This window comes from Podarcis muralis, chromosome 7, assembly GCF_964188315.1.
Source record: "Podarcis muralis chromosome 7, rPodMur119.hap1.1, whole genome shotgun sequence".
Classification (NCBI taxonomy): Eukaryota; Metazoa; Chordata; class Lepidosauria; order Squamata; family Lacertidae; genus Podarcis; species Podarcis muralis.
In genome coordinates this window covers 71,631,679-71,659,274 of record NC_135661.1, presented here as the reverse complement: position 1 = coordinate 71,659,274, position 27,596 = coordinate 71,631,679, and the positions used below count along the sequence as shown (strand labels likewise).

The following is a 27,596-nucleotide window of genomic DNA, read 5'->3' as shown; positions in this document are numbered from 1 at the left end:
TCACCTCAACCTGCCTGAACACTTAGGCCACCTTCAAAGTGTTGGAAAACGCCCTGGGGTGCCCCTGCAGCCCCCGAACTCTGAGCTTCCTCCGGTATGCGCAGCTCTGGAAAATGCATTTCCCTTCATACACCAGTGCACTTCAGCAACGTATATTAAATGATATATGCACACTAATCTTCTGGCATAACACAGCAAGAAGCGTGAGACATCGTAGAGCTAATCTACATATTTATTTACACACTATGTACAGACAAAGGATTCATGGCGTCTTCTCTCTCCAGCTCTGAGAAAAGAACAGACAGAAGTAAAAGCAAAAGTACAGTACATAGTACATACAGTGGAAGAGATAAGACTGTCTTCCATTCCCACACTCTTCCCAGACAGGCATGTGATTTACACCAATCTCTTCTGCAGCATCAGAGGCGTGAAATACTAACACAAAGACCATCTTCTAGCTGGTTTCTCCACCATTTGAAATGTGGCGGGTGGGGAGAGATTCACATTTGGGATACTGGTCTGGTGCCTACTGTGATTTTTTAAAACTCATTTATGTTTCGTATCACCTGCAAATGTTTCTCACTCCCAGGTGTGTTATACTGCTGCCTCCTTTGTTGTTTTGGGTGCCATGTTTATTACTCTGCATTTTGTTCTATTCTTTGTGTTATACCAGCTGCTGTAGAAATGCAATGTATTGAGGGTTGGTATATTGAGGCATAAAATAACGAGTCTGTGCTGTCCCTTTTTTCCAGGAGACCCATCTACAAGTCCATCGTTGCTGAGAGCGACAGCAAGTAAAGATGTAGAGGACCAGTCCAGGAAAAGCGTGACTGGGAAAAACAGGGGGAAGAGGAAAGCAGACGCTTCTTCACCACAGGACAATGAGCTTGAAGTTAGTCTCCAGCTATTATCACACATCTCTCTCTCTCTCTCTCTCTCTCTCTCTCTCTCTCTCTCTCTCCCTCTCCCTCTCCCTCTCTCCCTCCCTCCCCTCCCTCCCCTCCCTCCCCCTCTCCCTCCCTCTCCCCAAAGCTTTAACAGTGTGTTTCGTATTGTAGATCAGATCAAACTTCTGTGTTTCTAGTCTATAGACTATTGCAAAGCAAAGTTTAACAATATAAAAGTAAGACAGAATAGATTAGTTGGACACAACTAAACTACAACATAAACAAACTTAGAATGCTGAAATTCCTTGGCAAATCACACCTTGTCCCTTTAAAAAGAAGTGATTCTTACTCTAACAAATACTGAAATGGCTAAAATGAAATAAAATAGAAGTTGTACAAATGTAAAAGGAAGTATGTAAAACTGAATTACTGCCAATACAAAATGTGTGGTTTTATCTTGTCTGCTTAGTAAGTTACTTATAGACTCATCCCACTTCAAAATGGCAGCACTAGAAGGACTTGGAAGTCCTCTGTGGTGATGAAAGAAACCTCCCAGTAAAGGTACTCTGCTGACCAAGCACAGGCAGAGGGCAGGCGTCTACTTTTTAGCCAATTGAAAAGAGGCATTCTGCCTGCCCATCAGAGGAGCTGATGCTGCCCACACGTTACCTTCTGCAACTGAAAAGAGCTTTGTAACTTGGTCATACCCCAGCTCACAGTGGTTTACTGTGGTAGGCCTCAGCCTCTGACTTCAAGCCCCAGAGTCTTTGACAGTGTCTCTTAGTAAACATATTTATACATTCATGATGCAGTGTCATCGATCATCATTCCTGCAAAACCCTCCTAGGGACATAAGAAAAGCCCTGCTGATTTGGATCAAAGGCCTGTCTAGTTCCGAATACTGTTCTCTCAAAGGCCAACCATTTGCCCCCAAGCAGGACATGAGCACAATAGCCCTCTCCAACAAGTCTTCCCCAGCTACTGGTATTCAGAGCCATGCTATCTCCGAAACTGGATGTAATACATAGCCATCATGACTAGTGGCCTTATTCTTCATGACTTTGTCCAATCCCATTTTAAAGGTGTCCAAGGTGGTAGCAAATATTTTACCTTGTGGCAAGTAAGTCCATAGTGTATGTGTTATGTGAAGGACTTCCTTTTGACTCTGCTGAATCTCCTATTGTAGAGCTTCATTGGGTGATTTTCCCTTGGCTACATTTAATATTTTTTCAAAAGCAGACTTAATCTATGATGTCCTCTTTAAGCTTCCAAAATGGAGGTGGGGGGACTTTCTAGGCAGTTGAACAAAAGCAAGCTAACCTCTGCTGTTTGTCCTTTCTTCTTCAGCGAGTGTTCCTGTGGGACTTGGATGAGACCATCATAATATTTCATTCTCTTCTAACAGGATCATATGCCCAGAAATACGGGAAGGTAACTAGTGTTTTTGCCTTTTCCTCAAAACTTCTGAATTGTTTGATCTTTGCTCTGAGCTAATAAATACTAATTGCAAATCTAGTACGTGTGCACTCTAGTAGCAGTGAATCAGGGATAGTGCTCAGAAGGAAATATGAGAAACTTTTTATCTGGCCCTGTTACAGAGATGGGATGTCCTTAGATCCACACTCTCATTCTCTCTCCTTTTTGGTTTCCTTGCTTCAGACCTGGCCTTACTCCTAAGTAAGCCTATAGCTGCAGTCCCATAGACCTGGGAGTAAGTCCCATTGAACTCGCTGGGATTTACTTCTGACATGCATAAGAGTGCACTGTAGGGTATTGTCAGGGCTGCCTCAGGTCCCAGCTCACAAGAGACCAACGCCAAATCCAGTTTATATACAAAGACGTTTATTGAAGTGTATTGTATGCTCCACAGCCGAGGCGCGCAGCCCCACGTCTGTTACGCTTAGACCGCTGAAGTCCCCTCTGAGTCAGTCCCGCCTCAGCACCACTTTAAGAGGCTTGTGCTGCTCCACCTCTTCCTTTCTTTCCTTTTCCGCAGGGTCTTCCTGCCCCCTGGGGTTTCGCCCCTCCTGGATTCCCCTGACGCGGAATCCCCAGACAGCTCTTCCCCCCTCCTGCGTGCTTTGGGACCTGGCTCCTCCTCCGGACTCCCTGTGCTTCCGCGCGCCTCCACATTTGAACTTGGCGCGCGTTCGCAACCTCTAACCTTCCTCTTGACAGTTACACTACTCCCTGCACTACTCCCCTCCCCTTCCGGGAGGATGTCTTGCTCCGATCTCCCCTCCCTCTCTGCTTTCGGACCTGCTTCCCCTGTCACGCTGGAATCTCCACCCCCTCCACTGCGCTCTGGCGGAGAAGCCGGTCCCGACTCCCAGCTCCCACTCTGGGTTCCCCCGCTGGTCCCCTGCTCCTGACCAGTCCCCCCTGTGACTCCCCTTGGCCTGACCACAGGCGCCCCCTTCTGGGAATCCTCCGATTCACTTGAAAGACTCATGGAATCCCTCAAGTCATCGTCATCCTCTTCCTCGCTGCCCTGGGATTCTTCCCCCTCACTCTCCGTCTCCTCCCTCACCTGTGCCTCTGTCCCTGAACCCCTGACAGGTATCTTTCATTGAGTGACAGCTCTACATACAAGGTGTGACTGGAAAGTTCGGTGAATGGTTACAGAAATCAGACAGCGAAAAACATTTGAACATACATACCTTACAGGCCTTCAAAGTAGGCCCCCTCTGATACAATGCACTGTTGACAACGTTCATAGAACTGGAGAAGTCCTCTTTTCATACTGCTTTCAGTTCCCTCGTCACAGCAGCTTGGATGTGTGAAATGTTGGGAAATCTGCACCATTTCAGTGCAGATTTCAGTTTTGGGAAAAGAAAGAAATCCGGTGGGGCCAGATCGAGAGAATATTGAGGGTGGGACAACTCAGTAACCTCATTAACAATTTCATGCTGAATATGCAATTCTTCCGCCATCATTCGGATGGACAAACGCTGATCCCGCATCAATAACTCAAGAACTCCGTTGACATTTGCCGCTGTTCTGCTAGTCGATGGTCTGCCAGACTGAGGGTCCTCTTCAATGGCTTGCCACCCTTCATGAAAACACTTAAACCACTCATACACTGTCTTTTGAGTTATAGCTTCATCTCTGTACACAATTGTGAGCATTTTGTGGGTTTCCGATGCCAATTGTATGTTCAGATATTTCTCGCTTTCCAATTTCTGTGACCATTTACCGAATTTTCCGGTCACACCTTGTAGAATGACCTTCATGTTCTAAAATAGCTCATTTTACTTCAATGCAGTTTAATACTGGCCTCTTCCTCTTTTCCATTCTAACTTCTAGGATCCAACTCTAGTGATTAGCTCTGGTTTGACCATGGAAGAAATGATTTTTGAAGTCGCCGACACACACTTATTTTTCAATGACTTAGAGGTATGTGTTCTCTTCCAAACTCCAGTTTTAATGCATGAACTTTCCAAAGGTTACTGGACTACACTTCCTATCATGCCCTGCTGCTAGCTATTCTGGCTAAGGCTGCTTGGAGTTGAAGGTCTAGCAGCATTAGGAGAGTGGCAAGTTCCGTACTCACAGGGCAGACCATAACTGGGCTGGATGGACACATAGTCTGTCTTAGAATCACAGAATTGTAGAGTTTGAAGGGAACCCAAGCACCATCTAGTCCAACCCCTTGCAACTTGGTGTAAGGGAGCTTCCTAAACTTAATTTTCTCTTATTGCAGGAGTGTGACCAAGTTCATGTAGAAGACGTTGCATCAGATGACAATGGGCAAGATTTAAGGTGATACATTTGTATTGGTTGCTTCCAAGGTCTAAAATGTGGCAACAGAAAGGACCCCTTACAGTGTTTTTAGGGGACTTTCAAACAGGTGACATTTTGTTCACCCTACCTAGGAAGCAGTCACAATGACTTCCTGTTCCCCCTTCCTCCTCCTCCTTCACCTGCAACCTGAGATATTTTTTTTTAAACTGGAGGCACCAAGTATTAGAACTGGAACTGCATGCATAAGATCTGCGCTACCACTGAGCTGCTGTCTCTCCTTTATAGACCTCTCGAATAGGGACATTTCTGAAAGCAGCTCAAGAAACAATACTTGCTAACAGAGATTCCAGGGTAACTTGTCCATGAAGAACCCCATATTTCCCCCAGCTGTCAGGGCTTAAGATTCAAGAGGAAACTGAGCCCAAGATACAGTGGTACCTCGGGTTACAGACGCTTCAGGTTACAGACTCTGCTAACCCAGAAATAGTACCTCGGGTTAAGAACTTTGCTTCAGGATGAGAACAGAAATTACGCACTGGTGGCGCAGTGGGAGCGGGAAGCCCCATTAGCTAAAGTGTTGCTTTAGGTTAAGAACAGTTTCAGGTTAAGAATGGACCTCCGGAACGAATTAAGTTCTTAACCAGAGGTACCACTGTATTTCTTTTTATTTTTTTTTTATTTATTAAATTTGTATACCGCCCTATGCCTGTAGATCTCAGGGCGGACCTGCCCTGATCCGGTGATAATGATAAGGTGATCAGACCCTCAGTACACAAAGTCTGAATTAGAACTGGTATTCAGGTTTCTGAGCAGCAGATCGGCAGGGAATGGAGCTGAGTATTTTCATGTGCAGGGAGATCTGCTGTGGGTTATGCAAGAGGACTTGAGTCACCCATCTAACAATGATCCAGGTAGAAGTTGCCAGTAGGTGTAATACAAATACAACATTTTCTGTCTCAGCAACTACAATTTTTCCACGGATGGCTTCAGTGGCTCAGGAAACAACGCCAATCATGGTTCAGCGGGAGTCCAGGGTGGAGTGGATTGGATGAGGAAGCTGGCTTTCCGCTATCGGAAGGTGCGCGAGGTCTATGACAAATACAAAAGCAACGTAGTAGGTGAGTGTGAGGAGCATCCCTGTTCCTGCTGCAACCTGAGGGTATAGGCACTAGGCTGCAGGGGTAGAGTTCTAACGTTATTAAGCTCTTCCGTGTTGGAGAGGTGGGGCCACAATCAGCCAACCAACCCTGAAAATTGGAGTGAGGCAGTTTCTTTTTTCTGTCTTTTAAGACTATGCCAGCATTGTAGTAACTGGGTTGGTTCACACGTAATGCCAAGGGGGGGGTTTACTGTTATGAGGAAAAGTTGCACTGAGCCTGGGACTTGCATTCCACCACTCGAAGGCTTCTGTTTTTTTGTTTTTTTAATGCAATTTATTAATTTTATAATAACAAAAAATCATAAACAGAATTTCAAACCATAATTTTTAGCTCATCTGTATATACAAACCATAATATCACCATACTTCCCTCCGCTCCCCATCTTGGTTCCATTGTTTTGTGCTTATTCATGCATGTCCATAAAGCCTTATATTCTTAACAGTCCAATTTTAAAACCTGATGCATCTTATTGCAAGTGACTTTTAAAAGTTCAACTAATGTAGAAATCTGTACACAAAGCTTAAAAAAATATGCATTAAACATTTCCCTTTTTTAAAAAAATCAAAGTTCTCTTTCTTTCTTGGGTTTCAAATTATCCAATTTGTCCTGCATAGTTCACTGTTATTTTACCAGTCTTCTTTATCCTTCTTTGGGGGTGGGCTGATACTGGCCTGGCATCCACTCTCAAATACAGGGGCAAAGTCTTTTGCTCCATAAGCCCATCAAGTCCTGTACATCTCAATGTTATAGCTTCAGGTTTTTTTAAAACAAAAATCATTTTCAAAATTCTCTTCAAGTCTTTATATGTCATTTCCCAGGCCTTTTTAATAATTTTACATCGGCACCACATATAGTAGCCTCTCATAGCTTTTGCAGGGCTTCTGTTTTTTATTAACCACAGTTTAGTATGTCATCCAAACACCAAACTCCGATTGATTAATTTTATCTATGGTTTACTAAACTGATCTGGCCCTTAAAAATATGGTTTGAAGGAGGCTTCCTTCAACAAACAATAGTTAAAATTAACCTCAGTTTGTTAAGTTTGGACAACATAGGACGCTGTGATTAATCTAAAACATCAGGGAAAGATTCTAGATTTCTTGTAGCCATGCACATGAGGGCCCGAGGCTTGCAGCAGCTCATCCTCATAATGCTAAACTGTGGCTTAGCATTTTGCCCAAACTGGATAAACTGGATTGTCTTAACAGTTTGACATCTGAATTGTCTAGATTGAAAGACATATTGAAGGCAAAAGAAATAGCTACTCCATGTCTGTGAAATCCCCCGTTTTATAAAATAAGTACCTATTCCCACATTGGTGAAATGCCTGAAGAGGTCTTTTCTTAAAACAGATTACTCTGAGATCTTTCACGTTTTTACAATAGGTAAAACTGTATAGGTTTTACTGTCTAGATACAATAGGTATCACTGTATTTTAGCACAAATGTATCTGTGAGTTCCATTAATGGAGAGCAAGATTGTTTTTGTGCAACATAGAATGTTTTATATGTAACCATTTGCAAACCATCTGAAGCGCAGAAAAGCAACCTATAAATTCCAAAATGAATAACTGTTGGGGTTGGAAATGTTTCACTTGACATTTTCATAATATTATTTCTGTACTGAAACACTTCCAAATGAAGTGAATCCAGAAATCACAGCCCTTGCTCTGATTGCACCAATAATAGGGTTGTATCCAATGTGAGTCATACTCAGATCTATTTAAATTAATGGCTAACTTACCGTATTTTTCACCCTATAGGATGCACTTTCCCCCCTCCAAAAATGAAGGGGAAATCTGGGTGCGTCCTATGGGGCGAATGCAGGCTTTCGCTGAAGCTTGGAGAGCGAGAGGGGTTGGTGCGCACCGACCCCTCTCGCTCTCCAGGCTTCAGGAAGACATCCGCAGCCTAGGCAGCCCTGCGGGAGGTCCCGCAGGGATGTCTAGGCTGCAGATAGCAGCCTGCTTCCCGGAGCGTCGGGCGCCCTGAAAGCAGAGCGCCCGGCGCTTCGGGAACACATCCGCAGCCTAGGCAGCCCTGCGGGAGGTCCTGCAGGGCTGTCTAGGCTGTGGATAGCAGCCTGCCGCCCGGCGGGCGGGGCGCCCTGAAGCAGAGCGCCCCTCGCACCCGGCATACTTCCGCAGCGTGGGGAGCCCTGCGGGGAACGCTGCGGATAGCAGCCTGCCGCCCGGTGGGCGGGGCGCCCTGAAGCAGAGCGCCCCGCCTGCCGGACAGACATCCGCAGTGTGGGGAGCCCTGCAGGAGTTCCCCGCAGGGCTTCCCATGCTGCGGATAGCAGCCTGCTGCCCGGTGGGCGGGGCGCCCTGAAGCAGGGCGCCCCTTGCGCCGGGCAGACATCGGCCAGCCCCACAAGCTAGGGGGACAGCAGGGAGGCGCAGTGCCGCCATCCCGCTGTTCCTCGACCTGGTTCGGTTTCCCCAACCTGCTTTTGGGAGGGAAATAAAGGGGGGGGGGAATTCCTTTATTTCCCCCACCAAAAAAACTAGGTGCGTCCTATGGGACGGAGCGTCCTATGGGACGAAAAATACGGTAGGTCCATTAATTTCAGTGGGTCTTCTCTGAGCAGAACTTAGTTTGGCTACAACCTGTTACTTGATATACTTATGTTTCTGCTTTCTGACCAATGTAATTTGTGTGCATTCTGCAGCCCTTCTCAGCCCAGAAAAGAAGGAGGCTTTGCAGAGATTAAGGGAAGACATAGAAATGTTAACAGATTCCTGGTTGGGAACAGCGTTAAAGTCCCTGCTGCTCATCCAGTCAAGGTATGGAGATAAGTGTCTGCTCTGCCAGCTGCCATATTTACAGCTCTAGTGCAATGTGGTACATGCTATGCATTTTTTATAGTGATGTGTCTCATACACTATTGGGTAGAAATATATGGTCTGAATTGTGATGCAACTACAATGTTTTAGTGGAGATCCTTGTGCCTTAGTACCCAAACACACGGCTGCATTGCCTTTCATCCAATCAAAAACGTAAAGGCCAGGGGAGCTGGGCAAGAGAAATAGGATAATTTGCATCTCATTAAAATGTACAGGAAATATGCAATTGTCAGATTTTTTTATTTATTGATCATAGTACAAGCTACATGCACACAATATTATATTACATGCAGAAGCAGCTCACTGGGTAAAATGGTGTCACTACACTTGCTTCCTGATGGGTGGGTACAATGGTGGAGGAACCCTCTCCAGCACCCAGGGTGGGGCAGTCCGTATGGAGTGCGCATGTGCAGCATCCCGCGTGTGTGCACTCTGTACGGGCTGCTGCTAGTGCACGGTGGCCGTACGGGCTGCTGCGCAAGCAACATACCGTAAGGACTGTACATGTACAGCATCACATACAGACTGTGCATGCGCGTCAGCCCGTATGGTCGCTGTGTGAGAGGCAGCCCATATGGATGCCTGTGGGAGAGGCAGCCCGTACGGACTGCATGTGCCCTGAGCCGCTCTACAGCTGGGGGGAGGCAGGGGCCATCTTGTCACACACCCCCAGAGTGGCACCCGGGGCGACCCACCCCCTCCGCCCCCCACTTCATACGCCCCTGGGTGGGTTGCTTTTGCTTACACAGGAGGAGAGGGGTGAGGTGTGGGGGTGTGATTAGCACAGTGCAAAAGCACCAGCAGGAGAACTGGATTGGCTCTGCCGCCCCCACCCAGCAAGCTGCTTCCCATTACGTGTTTAATAATGTAATCTGCCGATACCTTTTGCCAGTTGCCCTGTCATCAGAAGCAAAGGAGGGCAATTTCAGTTGTGTGCCCTGCTTATGTAGGTCCCTTCCCAAGGAGGCTCAGCCGCTGTCTTCTTTTGTTACCCTTCAAGTGCCCAATAAAGCCTGTGTGTTGTACAGCCAGGCACTATTTAGATATGCTGGCTGATTGAGATTGAACTCTGCATTCTTCTGCTGTTCTTCTGCTGTAGTTTGATTGTGTTCACTTTTTTATTGAATTTTTACATGGCACTACCCTGAGATCAAGTGAAACTGGTATATAAAAATTTAAAAGAAGTACACCACACACATATTTAGATTTAGCTAGATAGAGAGACGCACATATAGATATACCCAGTGCTTTTTTCTGGAAAAATAGGAGCCGGTACTCACCTATGAAGTTGTTAGAGTAAGTACCACACTTTTTAACAACAAAAGAGGTACTGCATACCCCTAAGTACCCCCTGAAAAAAGCACTGGATATACCCATCTAGATATTAAACATGATTTTATCTCTTGCCTTTTTATGTGCTTAATTTAATTGTTTCAAATGGATCTGTAGTGCATTATCAGGCAAACTCTATGCAATTAATTTGCTGCTTCACAATATCACTATTTGAATAACTGGAAGCCAAGACCACCCTTAACACTGAACCATTGCAAATGTCAGCCCCAGAGATCAAGGGTCGCTTGAAATATGGATGAGAGGTACAAAGAATAACAAATACTGTAATGCATAAAAGGGGAGGATCCAGTCTTGAGTTTCATGTCATTTCTTGTTCCTTCCATTAGTGCTTGCAAATACAAGGCTGGCAGCATCCCACCTTTTTTTCAACTTTTTATAAGCAAGCTCCTCTCCCTGACCCATTTCTCTTGCCACCTTCTAGAAAGAATTGTGTGAATGTTCTGATAACGACTACTCAGCTGGTGCCGGCTCTGGCCAAAGTTCTGCTGTATGGATTAGGTGACGTGTTCCCAATTGAAAATATTTATAGCGCAACAAAAATAGGTAGGTGGTGACATCAAATTCCAACTCTCTTTGGCAGTTGTCTTGGGTGGCGGTAGGGAGTCGGCCCTCTTGTACAACCTGGGGTTGTACAACCTCCCCTGGAAGGAGGGGGAGACTTCAGTGCGTAAAGCAACCCCATAGCACATGTTCCACTTTCTGCATGACTCCTTAAAAGACCTTTGTTGGCTCAAAGCCATTTGGAGCAAAGCTGTGCTCTCAGATACAGTCATACCTCGGGTTGAAGTTGCTTCAGGTTGAGCGTTTCCGGGTTCTGCTCCACGGCAACCTGGAAGTAATGGAACGTGCAACTTCTGGGTTTTGCCACTTGCGCATGCGCAGACGGTCAAAATGACGTCATGCACAGAAGCAGCAAATCGCAACCCCGCAGGTGCAAACACGGGTTTCATTCGCTTCAGGATGCGAATGGGGCTCCAGAACGGATCCCGTTCGTATCCAGAGGTACCACTGTACTGTTGCAGTCTCTATAGTGGGTGGGTAAACTGGGCTTTAGCACTCCTATCAGCTATATATTTTATTTTATTTTATTTTATTTTATTTTATTTTATTTTATTTTATTTATTTATTTATTTATTTATTTATTTATTTATTTATTTATTTCTGTCTGTTTATTTCTTAAACAAGTTCTCTAAGTGTCTTACAATGTTGCAAAGGTCAGTAGTAGTAGTAGTAGTAGTAGTTTTGGCATTTTTATCCTGCCCTTCCACCAAATGGGGCTTCCAGAATGGCTTACAAAAATCAGTGAGAAGACAGCCCCTGCCCCAGTTCACTAAGAGACACAATGCAAAAAGAAAAAGAACTGGGAGGGAATAGGAAAAAAGCAAGCTCAGGCATTCTAAATTACAGAAATCTTGTAGTGAACAGCAGGAATGGAAACAATTTGGAGAAGAGCCAAAGGTTGCTGAGCCTTTCAGCAAAGCTGTTGGAGAGGCCCTGCAGGCAAGGATCAGGGTTCAAGGGAAGAGCGAGCCCTGCCATGGTGCTGGGGCCCCGACAGCTGCCCACAGGTACCACATACTGACGCCAACCCCACTGGGGCCTGTACCTTTCCTTTGACCATAAGCAACAGTGTGTTTGTAATCTCTTGACAGGTAAAGAGAGCTGTTTTGAAAGGATTATCTCTCGGTTTGGGAAGAAGGTGACATATGTGGTGATTGGAGATGGGCGTGATGAAGAGATGGCAGCCAAACAGGTGACTGTTGACTACGTTTCTCTTGCAGCACCCTTCCTGAGAAGAGCCGGCTCCCTTTTTGCACCCCAATAATAATCCATTGCCTCCCTTCCTCCTGCAGGCACTGCCAAATGGCCAGAGCCTGTTTGCCTTAGAGACAACACAGCCATAGCATCCGTGGGTGTCCTTTGCCCCCTTTTTTGTTGTGTATATTTCATTTCTCAGTGTGTTGGAGCTTGCCTGGGGTGTCTGTGGATGACCCAGCATATCCAAATGATCTTCAGAAGGCAGGAGGATGGCTCCACAGATGATGATAATAATAATAATAACTATATATATATAATGCCCTCCCCATCTGGCTGGGTTTCCCCAGCCACTCTGGGCAGCTCCCAACAAAATATTAAAAACAGGATAAAACATAAAACATTTAAATCTTCCCTAAACAGGGCTGCCTTCAGATGTCTTCTAAAAGTCAAATAGTTGTTTATCTCTTTGACATCTGATGAGAGTGCGTTCCACAGGGCAGGCGCCACTACCGAGAAGGCCCTGTGCCTGGTTCCCTGCAACCTCACTTTTCGCAGTGAGGGAACCACCAGAAGGCCCTCAGAGCTGGACCTCAGTGTCAAAGGGGATTTTGAACCTGCTCCCAGGGAAAGCCTCACCCTCGCTAGGTAGGGTGGCCTAGCTGTACTTTAGCGACTGCTGTCAACTGCGTGCTTCTGCTTCTGAAAATAGCAACATTGGCTGGTTGCCTGTGAACCCTTCCTGACTCTTTTTTCATTTCCTCACGGGTGAGGCCTGCGTTCACTCATCTCCTGCAGAGCACTGACTTCCATTCCTGCTGCACAAGTTGCTTATGTGCTTGTTTCTTAACACCCCTCCACCTCTTTTGTTTTGCAGCACAACATGCCCTTCTGGAGAATCACAAATCACGCCGATCTGGTGTCGCTCCACCAGGCCCTCGAACTGGACTTTCTGTGAGGAGCTGAGCAGCAGGCAGTCCGGCACAGCTCCCGACAGCCCCATCTTGGCAAGAGCAGACTTGGGGACTTCCTTTTTCATCCAGACAAAGCAATGTAGCTAACGGAAGTGTACAGTAGGAGGCGCCACAGCGTCGTTTTTCCCAGGAGAGCCACCCAAGCCTTTCACTGCTGTCTGCGTTTGGGCAAAGGGAATTTGAGGAGGAGACCCAAAACAGAGCATCCTGGCTAGGAATCTCCAGCAGTACAGACCTAACCCACTGTGCAACCTTTGATGGTATAATATTATGCATTTTCTTAAAAAAAGGAAAGAAAAAAAAGCAGTGGGTTGTGGTTTTTGTTTTTTGTTTTTTTGTAGAGTACTTTGTCACCTCCAGGCCTCTCTCTCGAGCTTTCAGAACATAAAGAGAAGTGAACTGATTGTTTATTTTTTTACAGAAAAGGGTCCAGAAACATTTCCCTTCCTGCAAAGCCAGAAAGGGCTGTAGATTTTCATGGAAAGGCCACAAAACAATTCTGTGTGTTGAGAGGGTGGTGGAAGTTCTTCCAGTGTCTGCTGGGGTACTGATTATAGGCAGCCATCCGCTCAGTGCCTGACGCCAAGAAGGGGTGGCTGGGGCCAGTACTTCTGAAGAATCTGTCTCTCTGTCTCTCCACTCCTGAGCAGCAGCATGACATTTAGGTGCAGGTGAGGTCAGATTACCTGAGTGACAGAAAAGGGAAAAACACCATTTCTTCCTTCTTTTTGACAGCTGACTTGCATAAGCAGAAGCAGGATTTCTTAAGAGGCAGCACAGTGTGAAATGATAGGAGCTGCCCAGCCAGCAGAGAAAATCCAGCTAGGAAAACACCTCCTTTGCAAATACTTTAGTGTGATCTGCCAAATTTGCACGCAATATTCCAGCTTGGCAGGAACTGTAGCCTCCTCATTTTGCATCAAACGTGCTGCCTCTTTGTAATTTTTTTGTGGTGCAGGGAGTTAGGCAGAATGGAGTGTCTGGCAACTTGCAGGTCTGTGAATCTTCTCTTTAATTCAGAATAGGAGATAGTTACCATAGTGTCAGGGTCAAGCACTGGCTTAGTGAAAGGGAAGTAGGGACACCTGTGCTCACTTGCAGAGCAGAAAATTCAAAATGCTAATGACTATAGGGGTGGAAACCCCCGAAAGTTTCAAGGGGGAACCTCCCAACAAATTATTTCATTATTTTTATTTCAACTATATGCCACTTAATATTCAGAATTCCAAAATGGGTTGCTGAAGCTAGGGACCCTGCCAAGCTCATTGCTTCTGGCTTTGACAGGTGCAGATGCATTTTATTTTTTAGTCCCAGTCAAAGACTCTCATGTCCCAAGAAAAGTCCCCATTGCCTTTGGTACCATGCAGTACCTACTGCTGATCACCCACCCGACAGTGCTTTATCTGCATACTCCTTAAGTAGTAAGGCAGAAACTGTAGGGACTCATAGTTCCATTCATACCAGCAGGTGGAGAATAAGTTCTTCTTGCTAGGTAGGCAGCATTCTGTTTTCTTTCCCTGCGGGAACATAGTGTATACTAGATGGGTAGATTCTGCACCACAGAGAAAGCCGTACAGGGTGCCAGAAAGCTGCTGTTTCCTGACGTTTATCGCAAGCTCACAGAAGGCAACATAACAGTATTCTTTGGGATGAAAATGCATCCCACTCCCTCAGAAAGGAAGTAATTCCAGCTTTCTGTGAATTTTTAACTCCTTTGCGAAGGCCAGAAAGGTCACTAGCTGAGCAGCCACTCCTGAGACATCTCCTACTGTATTGGTGTGGGCTGTGCTTGACTTTGGAATCAACTCTGTGCCTTAACTTCCATTGCAACTCTTGGATATGTCAGCAACTGTAGAGGAATACCTTGCCCGGCCCCCATTTAAATTAACCTAGTTTTTTTGTTTCTTTTAAGTGTTTGCAGAAAGCGTAGCGGGCAGGGATTTGTTAAGCCACCAGGAAACTGACCGTTGTTGCCCTGAGTTTTGTTTAACCTGGCGAAACTGTTTCGAACGCCTTCAAGATTTCAGAAGACCTTTAGCTGACGTGTGTGAAGCTTTGTTTTTGCATCAGATACCAATATTTATATAGTGTCCTCTCTGATGTTTCCTAACCCACTCAGGGGATGGTACATTTTCTGTGTTAACGTTAATAAAGATTGTCCTGGCTCTTGTTATCATTGAACTCACTGGCTGCGTTTCTCTTGGGTCTTCATACAGTATTTGGAAACTGGCTCCTCGCCCCTTCCTACTCTTTCCCACTGTTTAGCATTCAAGCACCAGCCAGTTCCCTTCTAATGCAATCGTGGGCTCTCCGCATCCTTTACGTCCCCGCAGTGAGCTTGGGAGACTTGCGTTCTCAGCTCCAACTCTGCCTGTGTTTCCATTGCAGTCTGAATGCCACCAGAGGCAGCTGCATGCGCTGGTGTAGATCAGAAATGCTGATTCACCCTCGGAGTCTTGCAGGTGTCCAGAATTGGCATCAGCTGTGCTTATGGTTATGATTAGAAGGCATTAACGGCTGTAGGTTTCCTCAAGCATCATGTTCTGTGTAATGGGAACTGTCCTTGTGAACTGGAAAAATAAAGTCTTTATTTTCTGTATAAAAAAAAACGTTGTTCTATTCCTGCTTTCTGAAAACTCGATCCAAGCTCACTCTCGGTGCAAGGAAAGTTGGTGTGTGTGGATTCATATGTATTGAGACTTTATACCTCACATGCAAGCTGCAAGCCTTGTTAATTATAAGCCACACCGTTTATATAGCCAGACACCCAAGAGATTTTTTTGTGCCCTTACAAAATTTTGTCATTCCTTTTTAGAAAAACAACTGCCCTATGCTCTCCCCCCCCCCCCCCATTTCCCCAGACTGGTTTTATGGTTCCCCCCACTGTGATGGCCCACCAAGGCCCACCAAACATTTTCCACTTGAAGGCTTAAAAACATTTTTATTCACCCTGATAAGTCCCCTGCCCCAATAGTTTCTTCCTATTTTTAAATTTTGTTTAATGACAGCCCCCAATAGGTAATTCTATGATACCAAAGGATTGTTTGTGGGTCCCCAAAATTTTCCTCTCGATTTTTTTTTACTGACTGTTCCCCTGCTGTGATTCCGTAATAAGCTTTTTGTGTCACCTAACCCTCAACAACCTTTATTTTTAAAAGGCTAAGTTGGCCATGCCCTAGTTTATACTTTGACATGCCCCCAGTCGTCGTCCCCCAGTTTATCCCTGGATCAATGTGGCCCTTAGCTCAAATGTTTGTGGCCTGTACTGCCTGCAATTTGCTCAAAACAGTATACATCATGGACGGGTAATAATAATAATAATAATTTATTATTTATACCCCACCCATCTGGCTGAGTCTCCCCAGCCACTTTGGGCGGCTCCCAATCAAATGTTAAAAATAGTACGGCATTAAATATTTAAAACTTCCCTAAACAGGTAACGTGTGGCCCTCCATATATTGCCAGACTACAGCTCCTATCATCCCTATTGACCATCCTGGCTGGGGCTGATGAGAGTTGGAGTACAATAACAGCATATGGAGGGCCACCAGTTCCTCACATCTCCTTGGTGAGACATGGCTCCTGTTACATGTATATGCTCTGGGTAGTTTTAATGCAAGGGACAGCCCAAGGAAAGCATGGCAGACAGCCAGAGCTCTTATCTGCTGGGATGCAGAGACCTGCGAGCCCAGAGAAACAGCTGCCACCAGTATGATGTGGAGGAGGCTGATAATCCCTTCCCGAAATACGAAGCACAGCCAGACTAGTGGGGCTCACAATCAAAAGATAAGGAGCTCCCAATCTTGTCAGTCCATAGCCTCATAGCAAAGCTGGCATTGCATTTTTTTAGCGATTAGTCATGCCAAGCCAACATGTCTCCCCGCCTCTAAAATACCTAGAGCAGTGGTTTAAAATTCCTTTGAAGAAGAGCTGCTCCACCCTGAGAAATGAGTACAGGTGACCTGGCTTCAAAGGAAAAGGACTGTTCTCAGAAATGCCATGTGGATGCCATGTGCTGCACCCACTAACCCACGTATATTATTTCAACATAGACACTTCAGGGAGGAGCTTGGGAGTACTGTCTATCTCTGCATCAGCCTGCCCTTTTCCTGAGATTGTTGGAGATTCTTCATCAGATGCCCTCACTGAACTGAGGTGCTGCAACTCTATAATTGCTTGCCAAGAGTGGCTTGTCCTGGGCCTACATTCCTCTTGGCACACGAATTTCTTAGTTTCCCAGGCCTTAAAAAACCTTTCAGCCTCTCCCAGATTATGAGTGGCTGCTGCTATTGAAATTTGGGGCTTCAAAGTTTGCAAAAGCGGCCCCATCTTTCAGGTCAAATTCATGACGTTAGTCACATGTTTATTCTGGATGTTTCGTTTTAAAGCAGAAGCAAACAAATTTCTTTTGGGGGGAGGACAGGAAAAACTGGGAGGGAAGGAGAGAGTTTCAGCAGATTTTGTTCTAGGTCCCAGTTCAGCTCAGCAATGTGTTCCAGACTTGGGCCCTGTGACTGCTTTTGCTCCAGAATAAAAGTAGCCAGGTTAAGCACGCTTGCTGAAACACATGGCTAATAGCAACTGGAGTTTAGCCCTTAAGTGTGCCAACCTATATGAGCTGTGCCACAGGCTCACGACATCATGCTAGGCTTTCAACTGGTTGATTGGCTTTTGTGTTAACTATTCATTTATGGGCCCCTGCTGTTCCACTCAGTGGTGTTCAGGATGCCAGCAGTAATGCAAATTAAATCAAACAGAATACAAAGCCTTATCTTGCATGACCCAATTGTGGGATACCATTTGCTGGCTGAATTGAAACAAATGGGCATTTGTCTATTTTCAAATGACTCATCTAAGGATTATTTACTATCAGAGCAGATGAGGACCGCAAGAACTCATCTGCCTGAGTACTGGGAGAAAAGGGCAAGTTCATTCTGCTTAGGCGTAATAAAGTTTCCTCGGTGTGTGTGCTTTGCAGCCGACAGCATCACCTACTGTTGATTTGCACAAACAACTTGATAACTCAGGTGCACGTTCCATATTATATCACACTGCGGTTGGTTTGAAAAGCTGGAGAGAGGAAGGTAGAAGTCCTATTAAAAGGCTTCTTCCTCTTTTTGGAGACTACTTTGCTGTTAAGGAAACGTAAAACAAGGCATGAGGCCCATAAAGCTCTCTATATGGGCAGTGTGAAGCAAACTTCCTGTCAGAAGTTTCCATTCTCTTTAGTATTTTAGATCTGCGGCAGCTTCACGGCAGAAGTGACAGAATGCTATTGGACTCAGGTCTGGCTGGTGGCCTTCCCTTCATGGAGACAGTGGATAGAGAGTTTTTCTCCCTCTTGTGACACCAGAATTCATGGACATCCAAAGGTTGGAAGATTCAAGAGAGGTAAAAGTACAGGGCAGCCTCAGCAAGGCCTCATCTGATGTTCTTATGATAGGGAGACCCCATGCTCTAGTATTCTGAGAGAAAATATTCTCTGCTCATTCCCTCCACATTCTGTGCAGACTAACGGTGAAGTCATTCTGCAAATATGGAGCCTTAACATAGCCAAAACAGCACTACCCACAAGAAAATGGTACCAGCAGATTTGTTGTTAGGGGAGCAGGGATTCAACCGTAAGTTGGTTCCATGCTCATCAATATAGCCAATTTAATGCATGCTGTATGTGATTGAAAGCTGAGAGAATGAATGGGTAGGGGGAAATGCTTTAGTGGGGCTCCCGGTTAAAAAACAACTGTCATCCCTGTGTGGTGGAAAACGTTTTGCTGTATTTATCCCTAGATAGCCTAAGGTGTACGGGCAGTAAAATGAAGCATGAATACAATGTTGGGTGTTGTAAAAGAGCTGTGATGTCTGTGAAGAAGCTGCAGAGGAATTTGCTGACACGAATAGAGGAATCTATGGCCTTGTTCTTCCTCAAGCCTGTCCCTGTGAAGTTACTTTTGCTCTTCTGATAAGGTCGTTGCCTAGATACTTGACTGCAACTCTGCAATGGCTTCATTTCTGTGCATGTGTAAAGCTAAGGCAAGCGAATGCCTCTCAAGAAGCCTGCGTGATTTATAGGCCTGTGGACTCCTGTGGGCTGCTGCTGTTCTGCCCAAGTAAATCTTATGTCAAACATTTCACAACTGTGGCTAATTGAAGAAAATCCACTATACGTGGCAGCTACCTAAGGAACAGAGGAAGATGGAAGCCTACTCAAATTGTGGTTCGTGGAAGCACTTCAAAATCCTGCAAATTAGCATGCTTTGGGATTGCGCTCCTCTCACATAACTGCTGATAAAACAAGATTTGCACAAGAACTGAATCGCTTTATTCTTCTAAACAACTTCAACAATGTCAATAAGTTAACACTAGCTTTAAACTGAAGGCCAAACTCAACAGCTCTGCTCATGCATTACTCATGTGTTGGGCATTCCAGTGGGTAAGGAATGGGGCTGTGCTGCTTGCCCCTGCTCCTGATGGCACACCCTCAGATTAACCCCCCTCACACACACACACACTCCCAACACATGGATGTCTTCAAACCAACCCACTAAACAGGCGCAGGTGGTCATGCATAAGGGTTCCTTTGCCAATCCATCAACTGTGTTGATTGCAAGGACATGGGAGTAGGGGGCTACCCCGGGGGTGTTATGTTGAGGGTGGCGCCACAACACAGCCCTGCTCCAGCTTCAACATGTGAGTGCCCTTTATACCCAAATAACTCGGGAATATGGCTGAAGTTATGCAGGAAAGGCACATCCAATTTTTAATGAAAGACAGGTGCAGGAGGCTGTGAGTCGGGGAAGGAATGCGAGAGGGAGGTTCAGTGCCACAATACCCATATCCTTTCCCCTACGAGTGAAAAAGAAGGTTGGGATAAAGTTTGAGAAGAAAAACGGCTGAGGAGGAAAGGATCTTTCTCTCTTTTTCACTATCCCTCCCCCCATCCCTCCACTCAAACTTGCAGCCTCCCAAAGCTGCTTTTCGCTTGAAAAAGAAAATACAGGAGACAATTAATGTGCCAGCTGAATAAAAATCTGCTTGCACTTGAGCCCTAGATCAGTTAAAAAAAAAAAAAACCACAATAATCAGGCTCAACAATTTGAACACCTGAAACACATTGCTGTAACAACACTGGAAGCATTTTATCTTCAACTACATCAGGTGAGTGGGGAGGGAGAACAATTCCACCTAGAAATGTAGGGCACATATTTGGGGGTCCTATACAGAAGAACCTGGGACTGGTGTGCCAAGAAACTCAGTTTGTAGGGCTGTTCATGGAACCGGCTCTTTGAGAATGGGCCATTTGGCGACATGAAGCCAGCAGCAAGTAGAAGCTTCATTGAAGCTAAGAGCTTAAGTCACTCAATGGGACAAGAACGTCAGAACAAAAGAGAGGAGCCAGCAAGGGAAGGAAGGGAAGACTCCAAAAGTGCATTAGAAACTAATTAACTACAGCCTAACAAGGTTCAAGTTCTAGGATCCTGAGTCAGTGGCCCAACAAGGGATGGCTAAGATGGTATTGCATAGATAGCACCTGACTCAATCAAGGGACAGCTAAAGCAATGAAGCTTACAATATTATTTGAGCTGTCTCCTGAAGAGAGGAAGTAAAGCCTATTGGCTACAGAGAGGAGGTCAGCGTCACAGTCTTCCCCTGTAGTTTCCTCTCCTTTAATGCTACAATGAAGAATGCACCAGGTATGCAGGTTGAGGGATGCCTTGCACACATACAACTCTTCCAAGCCAATATGGGATGTCGCAGGAGATAAAAGAAACAGGATGGGGTCTTTTTCTAAGAGTGCGCCACGGGCTGTAGCAACCATAACCTCTATCTGAAATGAACCTCTGCAAGGATGGATAACCTGTAGCAGTCATGTTGTTGGTGGACTCCAACTCCCATCAGCCCCAGCCAGCATGGCCAAGGATGCTGAGAGCTGTAATTCAGAAACATCTGGTGGGCCACAGGTTACTCACCTCTGGCCAAGAAGCATGGAAACCACGTTCCTGACTTCACCTTCTAGGCTTAGTCCATGCTGATGATCCTGGAGGCAGGTTTAACATGTATCTGTGCCCCCACCCCAGGAGATGCATGAGTTGCAATGGGGCCAACCACACTCCTGTGAAGGTCAGCATGTGATGACATGAATTCTTTAGAGCGGGGATAGCCAACGTAGTGCCCTTGAGATGGTGCTGGCTACCACCCCCATCACTCCTTCCATTGGCCATGTTTGCTGGGATGAATAACATCTGGAGCGCAACATGTTGTGTACCCCAGCCATAAGAGGGACACCATATGGGAAAAATAAATGATGGTGATGGGATTGACCATCTCCCCCAACCCCCCTGCCCTGTCTGATGTCCCTGCGAAGCTAGAAAAAAACTCTTACATTACAAAAAATAATGTTCAAAGGCAGGCCTGGGATCATCTTGACAGGTACAGACCAAAATATGGGTACACACACCCCAGAACTCCTCTCGCCTCTCTAGTAATAAGGCTTGGCCATATGGGACACAGCATATAGCTGGCTTACAAACAGCTGTCCCCAAGAGTCCCATTTCCTTGATGCTGTGCAACCTTGGAAGTGCCAGCAAAGAAGCTTTGAGCAAGTCCATATGCCCGACGGTTGACATATCCTCGTATAGCCTCTTGGTCACCATGTCCTTGTACAACCAGCTGCCGAAAAGCTGGCACGCCTTTGCCGGCTAGATCTCCATTGTCCATTTCATCACCAGTGACCGGGACTGCGGCCTGCAAAGTAGGGTGCAAACATTTGTAGTAGACGCTTCTCAAAAGGATCCCGGCGACGTAGCAGGGCAGGGCTGCGTAGAGCGCATGCGCCGCAAAGTGGGAGTCGTAGTTCAAGGGAACGGTGTTCCAGAGCCATGAGATGGCGAGGATGGCGCTGTCAACCAAGAGGAACGTGTAGTAGATTGCAGAGCGGTAGCATGTCTTCCCCTCGGCCACATTGAACCAGCAGAAGTAGAGAATGACGGCCACCACAGCCCGATAAGGCCACTCGAAGGCGGCATGTTCCATGAAGTCTGTACCTTGCAATGTAACCCAGAGAAACATGGCAGACCAGACCGCCAGGAAATGGAGGGAAACGTAGCTCGGAAAGACCACCGCGAAGAGCGCCAGGCACAGGATGCGAGGGCACACCAACAGGAAGTTCCACAGGAAGTAGATGGTGGAGGACCGGCGGCCCAGCTTGTGCTTCTCCCGCAGGAAGCTGCGCAGGGTTTGGTGGTAGTCCAAGAGGGCCCAGGCGACACACAGGAAAGAGGTGCAAATCCCAAGCACTGAAATGAGAGGAGGGGCGAGAGAGAGAGCAGTAGGCACAAGGAACAGCCTGAGGAAGAGACGAATCAAATTCACACTACACAAAGACAGGCACTGGTGCTACTAGGAAGAACATGCGGCCTGCTGACACTCTCAAGCTGCGTGTAAAAATAATAAGAATCCAGTCCTTAAGACTGAAAGGATGCATTTGAAACCGAGATGCCAGGGTGGGTAACAAAGTGTACAGAGGGCACTGATAGAACCACAGAATTGTAGAGTTGGGAGGGGACCTGTGGGTCATCATTCTAGTCCACCCTCCTGCAATGCAGGAATTTCAACGAAAGCATCAATGACAGACGGCCACTTCCACAACCTCCTGTGGTCTTGGGGCAGGTTTTTAGTGCCCTGAACCAAACTATGTGATGTTGGGTCGGTAACTGTCTCTCAGTCCGACCCATCTTGCAGGGTGGTTGTGAGGATTAAAAAAAAAAAATTAAGCAGGAAGAGAATAGAATATGCTGCCTTTATCTGATAAGAAGAAAGACAGTGTGAATTAGCAGAAGCAGCCAAAAATAATGGCCAACAAATGTATGTTTATGGCCTTTAAAATGGCCTTTGGGGGTGTATTAGTGAGGTGTTGTTCTTATGTTACGCATTTTGTGTTTTTTTCTCTGTAAACCACCCCCTGATCTTCCCATGAAGGGCGGCATATAAATTTAATACATAATAATAATTTTGCTATTAGTGAATGTGATGTATACGAGTCACCTGGGGTGGTCCTATTTTCTCTGTACCTTTTAAAGTGGTCTGTTGCCCTCAGGTGTGAAGTATGCTTCAGCTACCCACCCACCCAGCTTCTTCACAAGGAATGGGAGATGCCACCTTGTCCTTTGTCTCAGCAAAATGCCTTGGGTTGCGCCTAGCAGGGTGGGTTGGGGTGTTAAAGAAGGGTGGGTGGGAGTAGGGGGTGACCTCATCGGAATGTTTTTGTTTATTTGTTTATCTTTAAATAAATAAATTGTTAGGTTTAATACCTGCCCTTCACCATAAGATCTCAGGGCAGGTCATAATAACATAAAATATAACAGTAAAAACAATTTAAAAACAAATCAGAATCACGATTACAGTGGGTCCTAAAATATACATCTCGAGTGTCAAAAGCTGCATAATTAAGGTGCCAAACACACCTCTGGGGGAAGGGAATGCCAGGACTCAGGGGCCACCACAAAGAATGCCCTCTCTTGCCACCAAACCACCACAAACTCTGGAGGATGGAGGAACTACCAAGAGGGCACTCACTCTCTGCTGATTTTAACATCTGAGCGGGAAGAAGGCCGTCTTTCAGATATTTGGGGGCTGAGTAATTTAGAGCTTTAAACACTAATCTGTTGCCCTCAGTTCGTTGTTTCCCTTCATCTCGTTTGTATTCCGTACATGAAATGGGAGAGAGGCCCTTCTTCTTCTTCGCCTCAGGTAGCAAAATGTCTTGGGCCTGCCCTGTTCTTAGCCATGGTTCGAGACAGGCACCTGGTTGGTCAATGCGAGAATGGGATGCTGGACCAGTGGGAACTTAATAGGCTTTTCTTGTCTTCTTACTGGATTTAAACTGAAATGAGCTACACAAACCACACAAGGAAACTTTGGGAACCAAACAAACCAGTCCTTTACCCTGCACCCTTCTGGACGGACACTCACCCTGAAATATCTCTGCTTTCTTCGTGCATAGGATAATGTAGAGCCCCAGGACGAGCTGAGGGGCGCTTTCCAGGAAGGTCTCAAAGAGGCGCAAGAAGCTGATGTCATGCGACAGGAAAACAGCATAAGCAATATCTTTGTCTGCTTTCGTCCGGCACACGCGGAAGCCCACCTTCAGAACATAGAAACACCTGTGAAAAGGGAAGGTGACACAAAATTCATAGGGTGGGTCATGAAGGAGAGCCAATGTGGGGGTGGTGGATAGACTGTGGAGATCCAGCTCAAATCCTCACGAGGCCCCAAACCATACAATAAAGTGAACTGGGGGTAGTTTCCCTTTCTCTCTGCCTCACCTACCTCATAAGGTTGTTGTGAGGCTAAAAAACAGGAAATATCTTTGTGAGAAGGGCGGGTCATAAAAATGCAATAAATGTTGTTGCATGCCACCCCAATCTCCGAGTGATGAGAGATTCAAGCGGTGAGCGGTGAGAGATTCAAGACACTTACCTACGGTTCAGTTTCCTTGGAATGACACCACCCACACCAAAGAAAGAGCTGTCAGCAGACTCAAGAAAACCCCGAGGTTTCCAAAAGTACAAAAAACCCACAACCTTTTGCATAGGTGAAAACAACCCTCAGGGTTTTTGACCTGAGGCAATCCAGTCAGATAGGTGGCATATAACAACAACAACAACAACAACTTATTATTATTATTATTATTATTATTATTATTATTATTATTATCATCCAAATAAGTTAAATAAGGATGATCACACTCAGTGAGCATGGAATGCTGATTGACTGTTGGGTGAAAATGGAAACTGGGCAAAGAAGGGAAGGGAAGCTGATTGTCTGAAACATAGAACAGGGCACGCCACACTGCAGAATTTTGTTACAGGCCTCACCTCCCGATATTTTACTTGTCTGATTAACAGATACTATAATCACCCTACATTCTAGGAGGTAAGGTCAATCCTCCTTGCGTAGCCCAGTCTCCAAACTTATGTTTGTATAGAATCACAGATTATTTTGCTGGGTTCCATAAACTAAAAACAGACCTAAATGAGGGGCGGGGGGCTTGGCTCCTAGGAAAAGAGGACTCCCACATCCTATCACAGAACTTCACGGTACTTGCTCCCCGAGTACCTTACAGCAAGGGACACAGCATCCCTGATTGTCCTTACCTGTACAGGTAGCCCAGCTGTAGGATGTGTAACACAAGGAGGGTCCGCCGTGCGGGCAGCGCTTCCATAAGGTCTGGGGGGTCACTCCAGTACCAGGCGCAGCTGAAGAACTGCGTTACCAGCGACGACAAGGCCAACAGCCCCAGCACCAGCCCACCCCAGTGGTAGTCCCCGGCCTTCAAGTAGCTGGCGGCCACCCACGCGTCAGCGCCCAGGTCCACCAGAAATGCAGCTGTGCCCATCAAGGCAAAGGCTAGGTCCCAATAACGGTACCGAGGCGGCCAAGGTGCGTTGCAGCTGGGACCACAGCCAGACCATGCCATGGTTTGGGGGCCAACAGGTCCAAAGTGGGTCTGCGGTCCCTAGTGCCAACCCCGAAGGGGGCGGTCTGCAACCTCGCTGCTGCTAGTCACTTAGAAAAGGGACAAAGGTCCCCCACCTCAATTGCATCAATTTTTTCCCTAAAATCAAGTGAGAGCAACTTAACTAAGGCTTGCCCTAATGTCTCCTTCTTTCACGTGGGTGGTCTCCCTCCCAGTCGTCTTTTGGGGGAGGTATAGGGTCCAGGAAAGAGATCTTTCCAGGGACAACAACCCCCCCCCTTTAAAAAAAATCCCCTACAACTTCCAAGAAATCCTTCCTTCCTGGACTCTTCGAGGGCGTCTCTCTGAGCCACTATGTCCGGCTTGCTCCGCCTCCTCCGACGGCTTCCCCGCGGCTAGCTGACCCTACATGCTCCCCAGTTCTCCTCCTCCGCAGCCCTGGATCGCGCAGGATCCTTCCTTCCTCGACGACGGAAGGGGATTCGCTCTGGGTAGGTCGCCGGCCGATCGCCATGGCACCGTCAGCCCGCCTTTCTCCTCCTCCTCCTCCTCTTTTCGTCCCTTCCCGCGCTCCAGGCCTACCAGAAACTTTTGCAGACGGAGCGGGCTGCTGCCTCCACCTCCTACCGGCTTCCAAGCCCTCCTTGGGCCGGGCCGAGCCGAGCCTCTTTGGGCGGAGAGGCGGCATAGCAAGCGGGACGGAGCACGCCCATTACCCGCCCAGCAAGAGGGCAGGCCTTCTCTCTGCAGGGCCCAACTCGCCGTCTAGTCTTGAACAGACGTGGTTGTTTTGCTGGTTCTTGTGCAACTGGCCTCGGGGAAATCACACACCAGGCTAAAAAAGGATAAGTCATGGCTCCGTTAGCTCAGATTCCGTTATGTGAAGCATTCATGTGCATATCTTCATTTTTATTGCATTTTATTTTTTAGAGGTTGTAGAAAGATTATTGCTACAACCTCTAAAAAATAAAATGCAATAAAAATCAAGTTGGTTGTACTTGGAACGAAACGTCAATGCTTCCCCCCCCCCTTATTTTTTTAAGTGTATATTTTGATTTAACGGAGGGTAGTGTACATGGAAACGTACACTATGGAAAGAATCGTAGAGTTGGAAGGGACCACACATTTGAAACCTGGGTCTCTGGGGTCCTAATCCCAAAAGTTTAATTGCTACACCGCTCTGTAGTAAAAGCCCTTCCTTAGTCTTGTCTGGTTTGGAAATGGCTGAAGGCAAAAGCCTATGTGGTAAGATGTCGCAATACATACCCTTTGACATGGACTTTAAACATGCAGTCTCTGTGACGAGAAAAAAACAAGGTTTGGGTTTTTAAATGTACAAGTGGGACCTGCAACAAAATATTGCAGTGTATTCTCACCTTGCAGGAGTGTTTCACTCTCTTGCTCGCTCACTCTCTCTCTCTCTCTCTAATTTTATTTAATTTATGCCCCATCCATGTGGTTCCAGGCCTATTTGCCAGCAAGCCATGTCCTCCAACATAGTACATTCCATCCGTCCCTTGTGACACAACATTCCATGGTTACTGAGCATACTCCATCCTCATTTTACTCTTAAGTTTGCTTCTTTTTAAAAAAATTGTCCTTCTATTAACCTCAGAATTCACCCAAACATTTGGGTACCTCCCTCTTGTTCCTTCATGGTTCCGTTTTGGTTCCATTTGTGTTTGCACTTACCAACTACATTTGTTATTAGAGAAAGTAATGCATCAATTTTTTAAAAAAAATATTCTGTGGCACTTTCCCCTTTACATTGTATGCCACACCCTTCTATCACATGTTTATATTCACCCTCAAAAAGTAGGCAGCACATGGGTAAATTAAAAGCAGAAAGTAACACCAAAAAGGTATTCATCCTGTATTCAAACTGTTCCAATCACTCTTGATACATTCCCCAGAAACAAGGCCACCGCTTGTTCTTGTTTGTATTTGTTTTCTTAGTTTCGATTACCAGACAAATATTAATTTTCATATATATTACAGACATTGCTAAAAATAATAATTTAGCTTTTGGAGATGTGCATTTTAGTTTCTTACACTCTCTTGTTCCTTGTGTTCCCGACTACTCCCGGGTTAGTAGTTACATACACACCATTAGAACATAATAAGAGTTTTTGGTTCAGACCAATGGCCCATCTAGTCCAGCATACTGGTCTTAACAGTCGCCAATTCAAAGCGCATTCCTTCCAAGAATCATGAGAACCATAGTTCACTATAATCCCCAGCACCCTTAGCAGACTACAATTCCCAGAATTCTTTGGGGGAAGTTGTGTGCTTTAAATTTTCTTTAAATGTATGGTGCATAGCTGTCAAGTGTCCCTTATTTGAAGGGACAGTCCCTTATTCCAGCGCCATGTCCCGCTGCTGTCCCTTATTGATGGATGTTCC

At 46.1% G+C, this 27,596-nt stretch overlaps 2 protein-coding genes across 4 annotated transcripts in view; one reads left to right on the top strand and one right to left on the bottom strand.

Moving 5' to 3' along the window:
* Positions 1 to 14,899, top strand: part of EYA3 (EYA transcriptional coactivator and phosphatase 3) — a 53,064-nt gene extending 38,165 nt beyond the window's left edge. For all 3 annotated transcript variants that reach the window (XM_028742737.2, XM_028742736.2, XM_028742735.2), the window contains 9 exons: positions 753 to 892; positions 2,235 to 2,318; positions 4,194 to 4,283; positions 4,591 to 4,649; positions 5,592 to 5,749; positions 8,462 to 8,576; positions 10,411 to 10,532; positions 11,642 to 11,742; positions 12,622 to 14,899. In XM_028742737.2, the coding sequence (XP_028598570.2) occupies positions 753 to 892; positions 2,235 to 2,318; positions 4,194 to 4,283; positions 4,591 to 4,649; positions 5,592 to 5,749; positions 8,462 to 8,576; positions 10,411 to 10,532; positions 11,642 to 11,742; positions 12,622 to 12,702 (950 nt within the window). In that variant the 3' untranslated portion in view covers positions 12,703 to 14,899. The remainder of the gene's footprint in view (positions 1 to 752; positions 893 to 2,234; positions 2,319 to 4,193; positions 4,284 to 4,590; positions 4,650 to 5,591; positions 5,750 to 8,461; positions 8,577 to 10,410; positions 10,533 to 11,641; positions 11,743 to 12,621) is intronic.
* Positions 14,900 to 19,014: 4,115 nt separating this feature from the next.
* On the bottom strand, positions 19,015 to 25,988 carry XKR8 (XK related 8). Its single transcript, XM_028742739.2, has 3 exons — positions 24,871 to 25,988; positions 23,687 to 23,877; positions 19,015 to 22,011 (listed from the first exon to the last, which is right to left on the bottom strand). Exons 1-3 carry the CDS (start codon positions 25,191 to 25,193, stop codon positions 21,239 to 21,241), a joined length of 1,287 nt encoding a protein of 428 aa, XP_028598572.2. The 5' UTR covers positions 25,194 to 25,988; the 3' UTR covers positions 19,015 to 21,238.
* Positions 25,989 to 27,596: the final 1,608 nt, after the last annotated feature.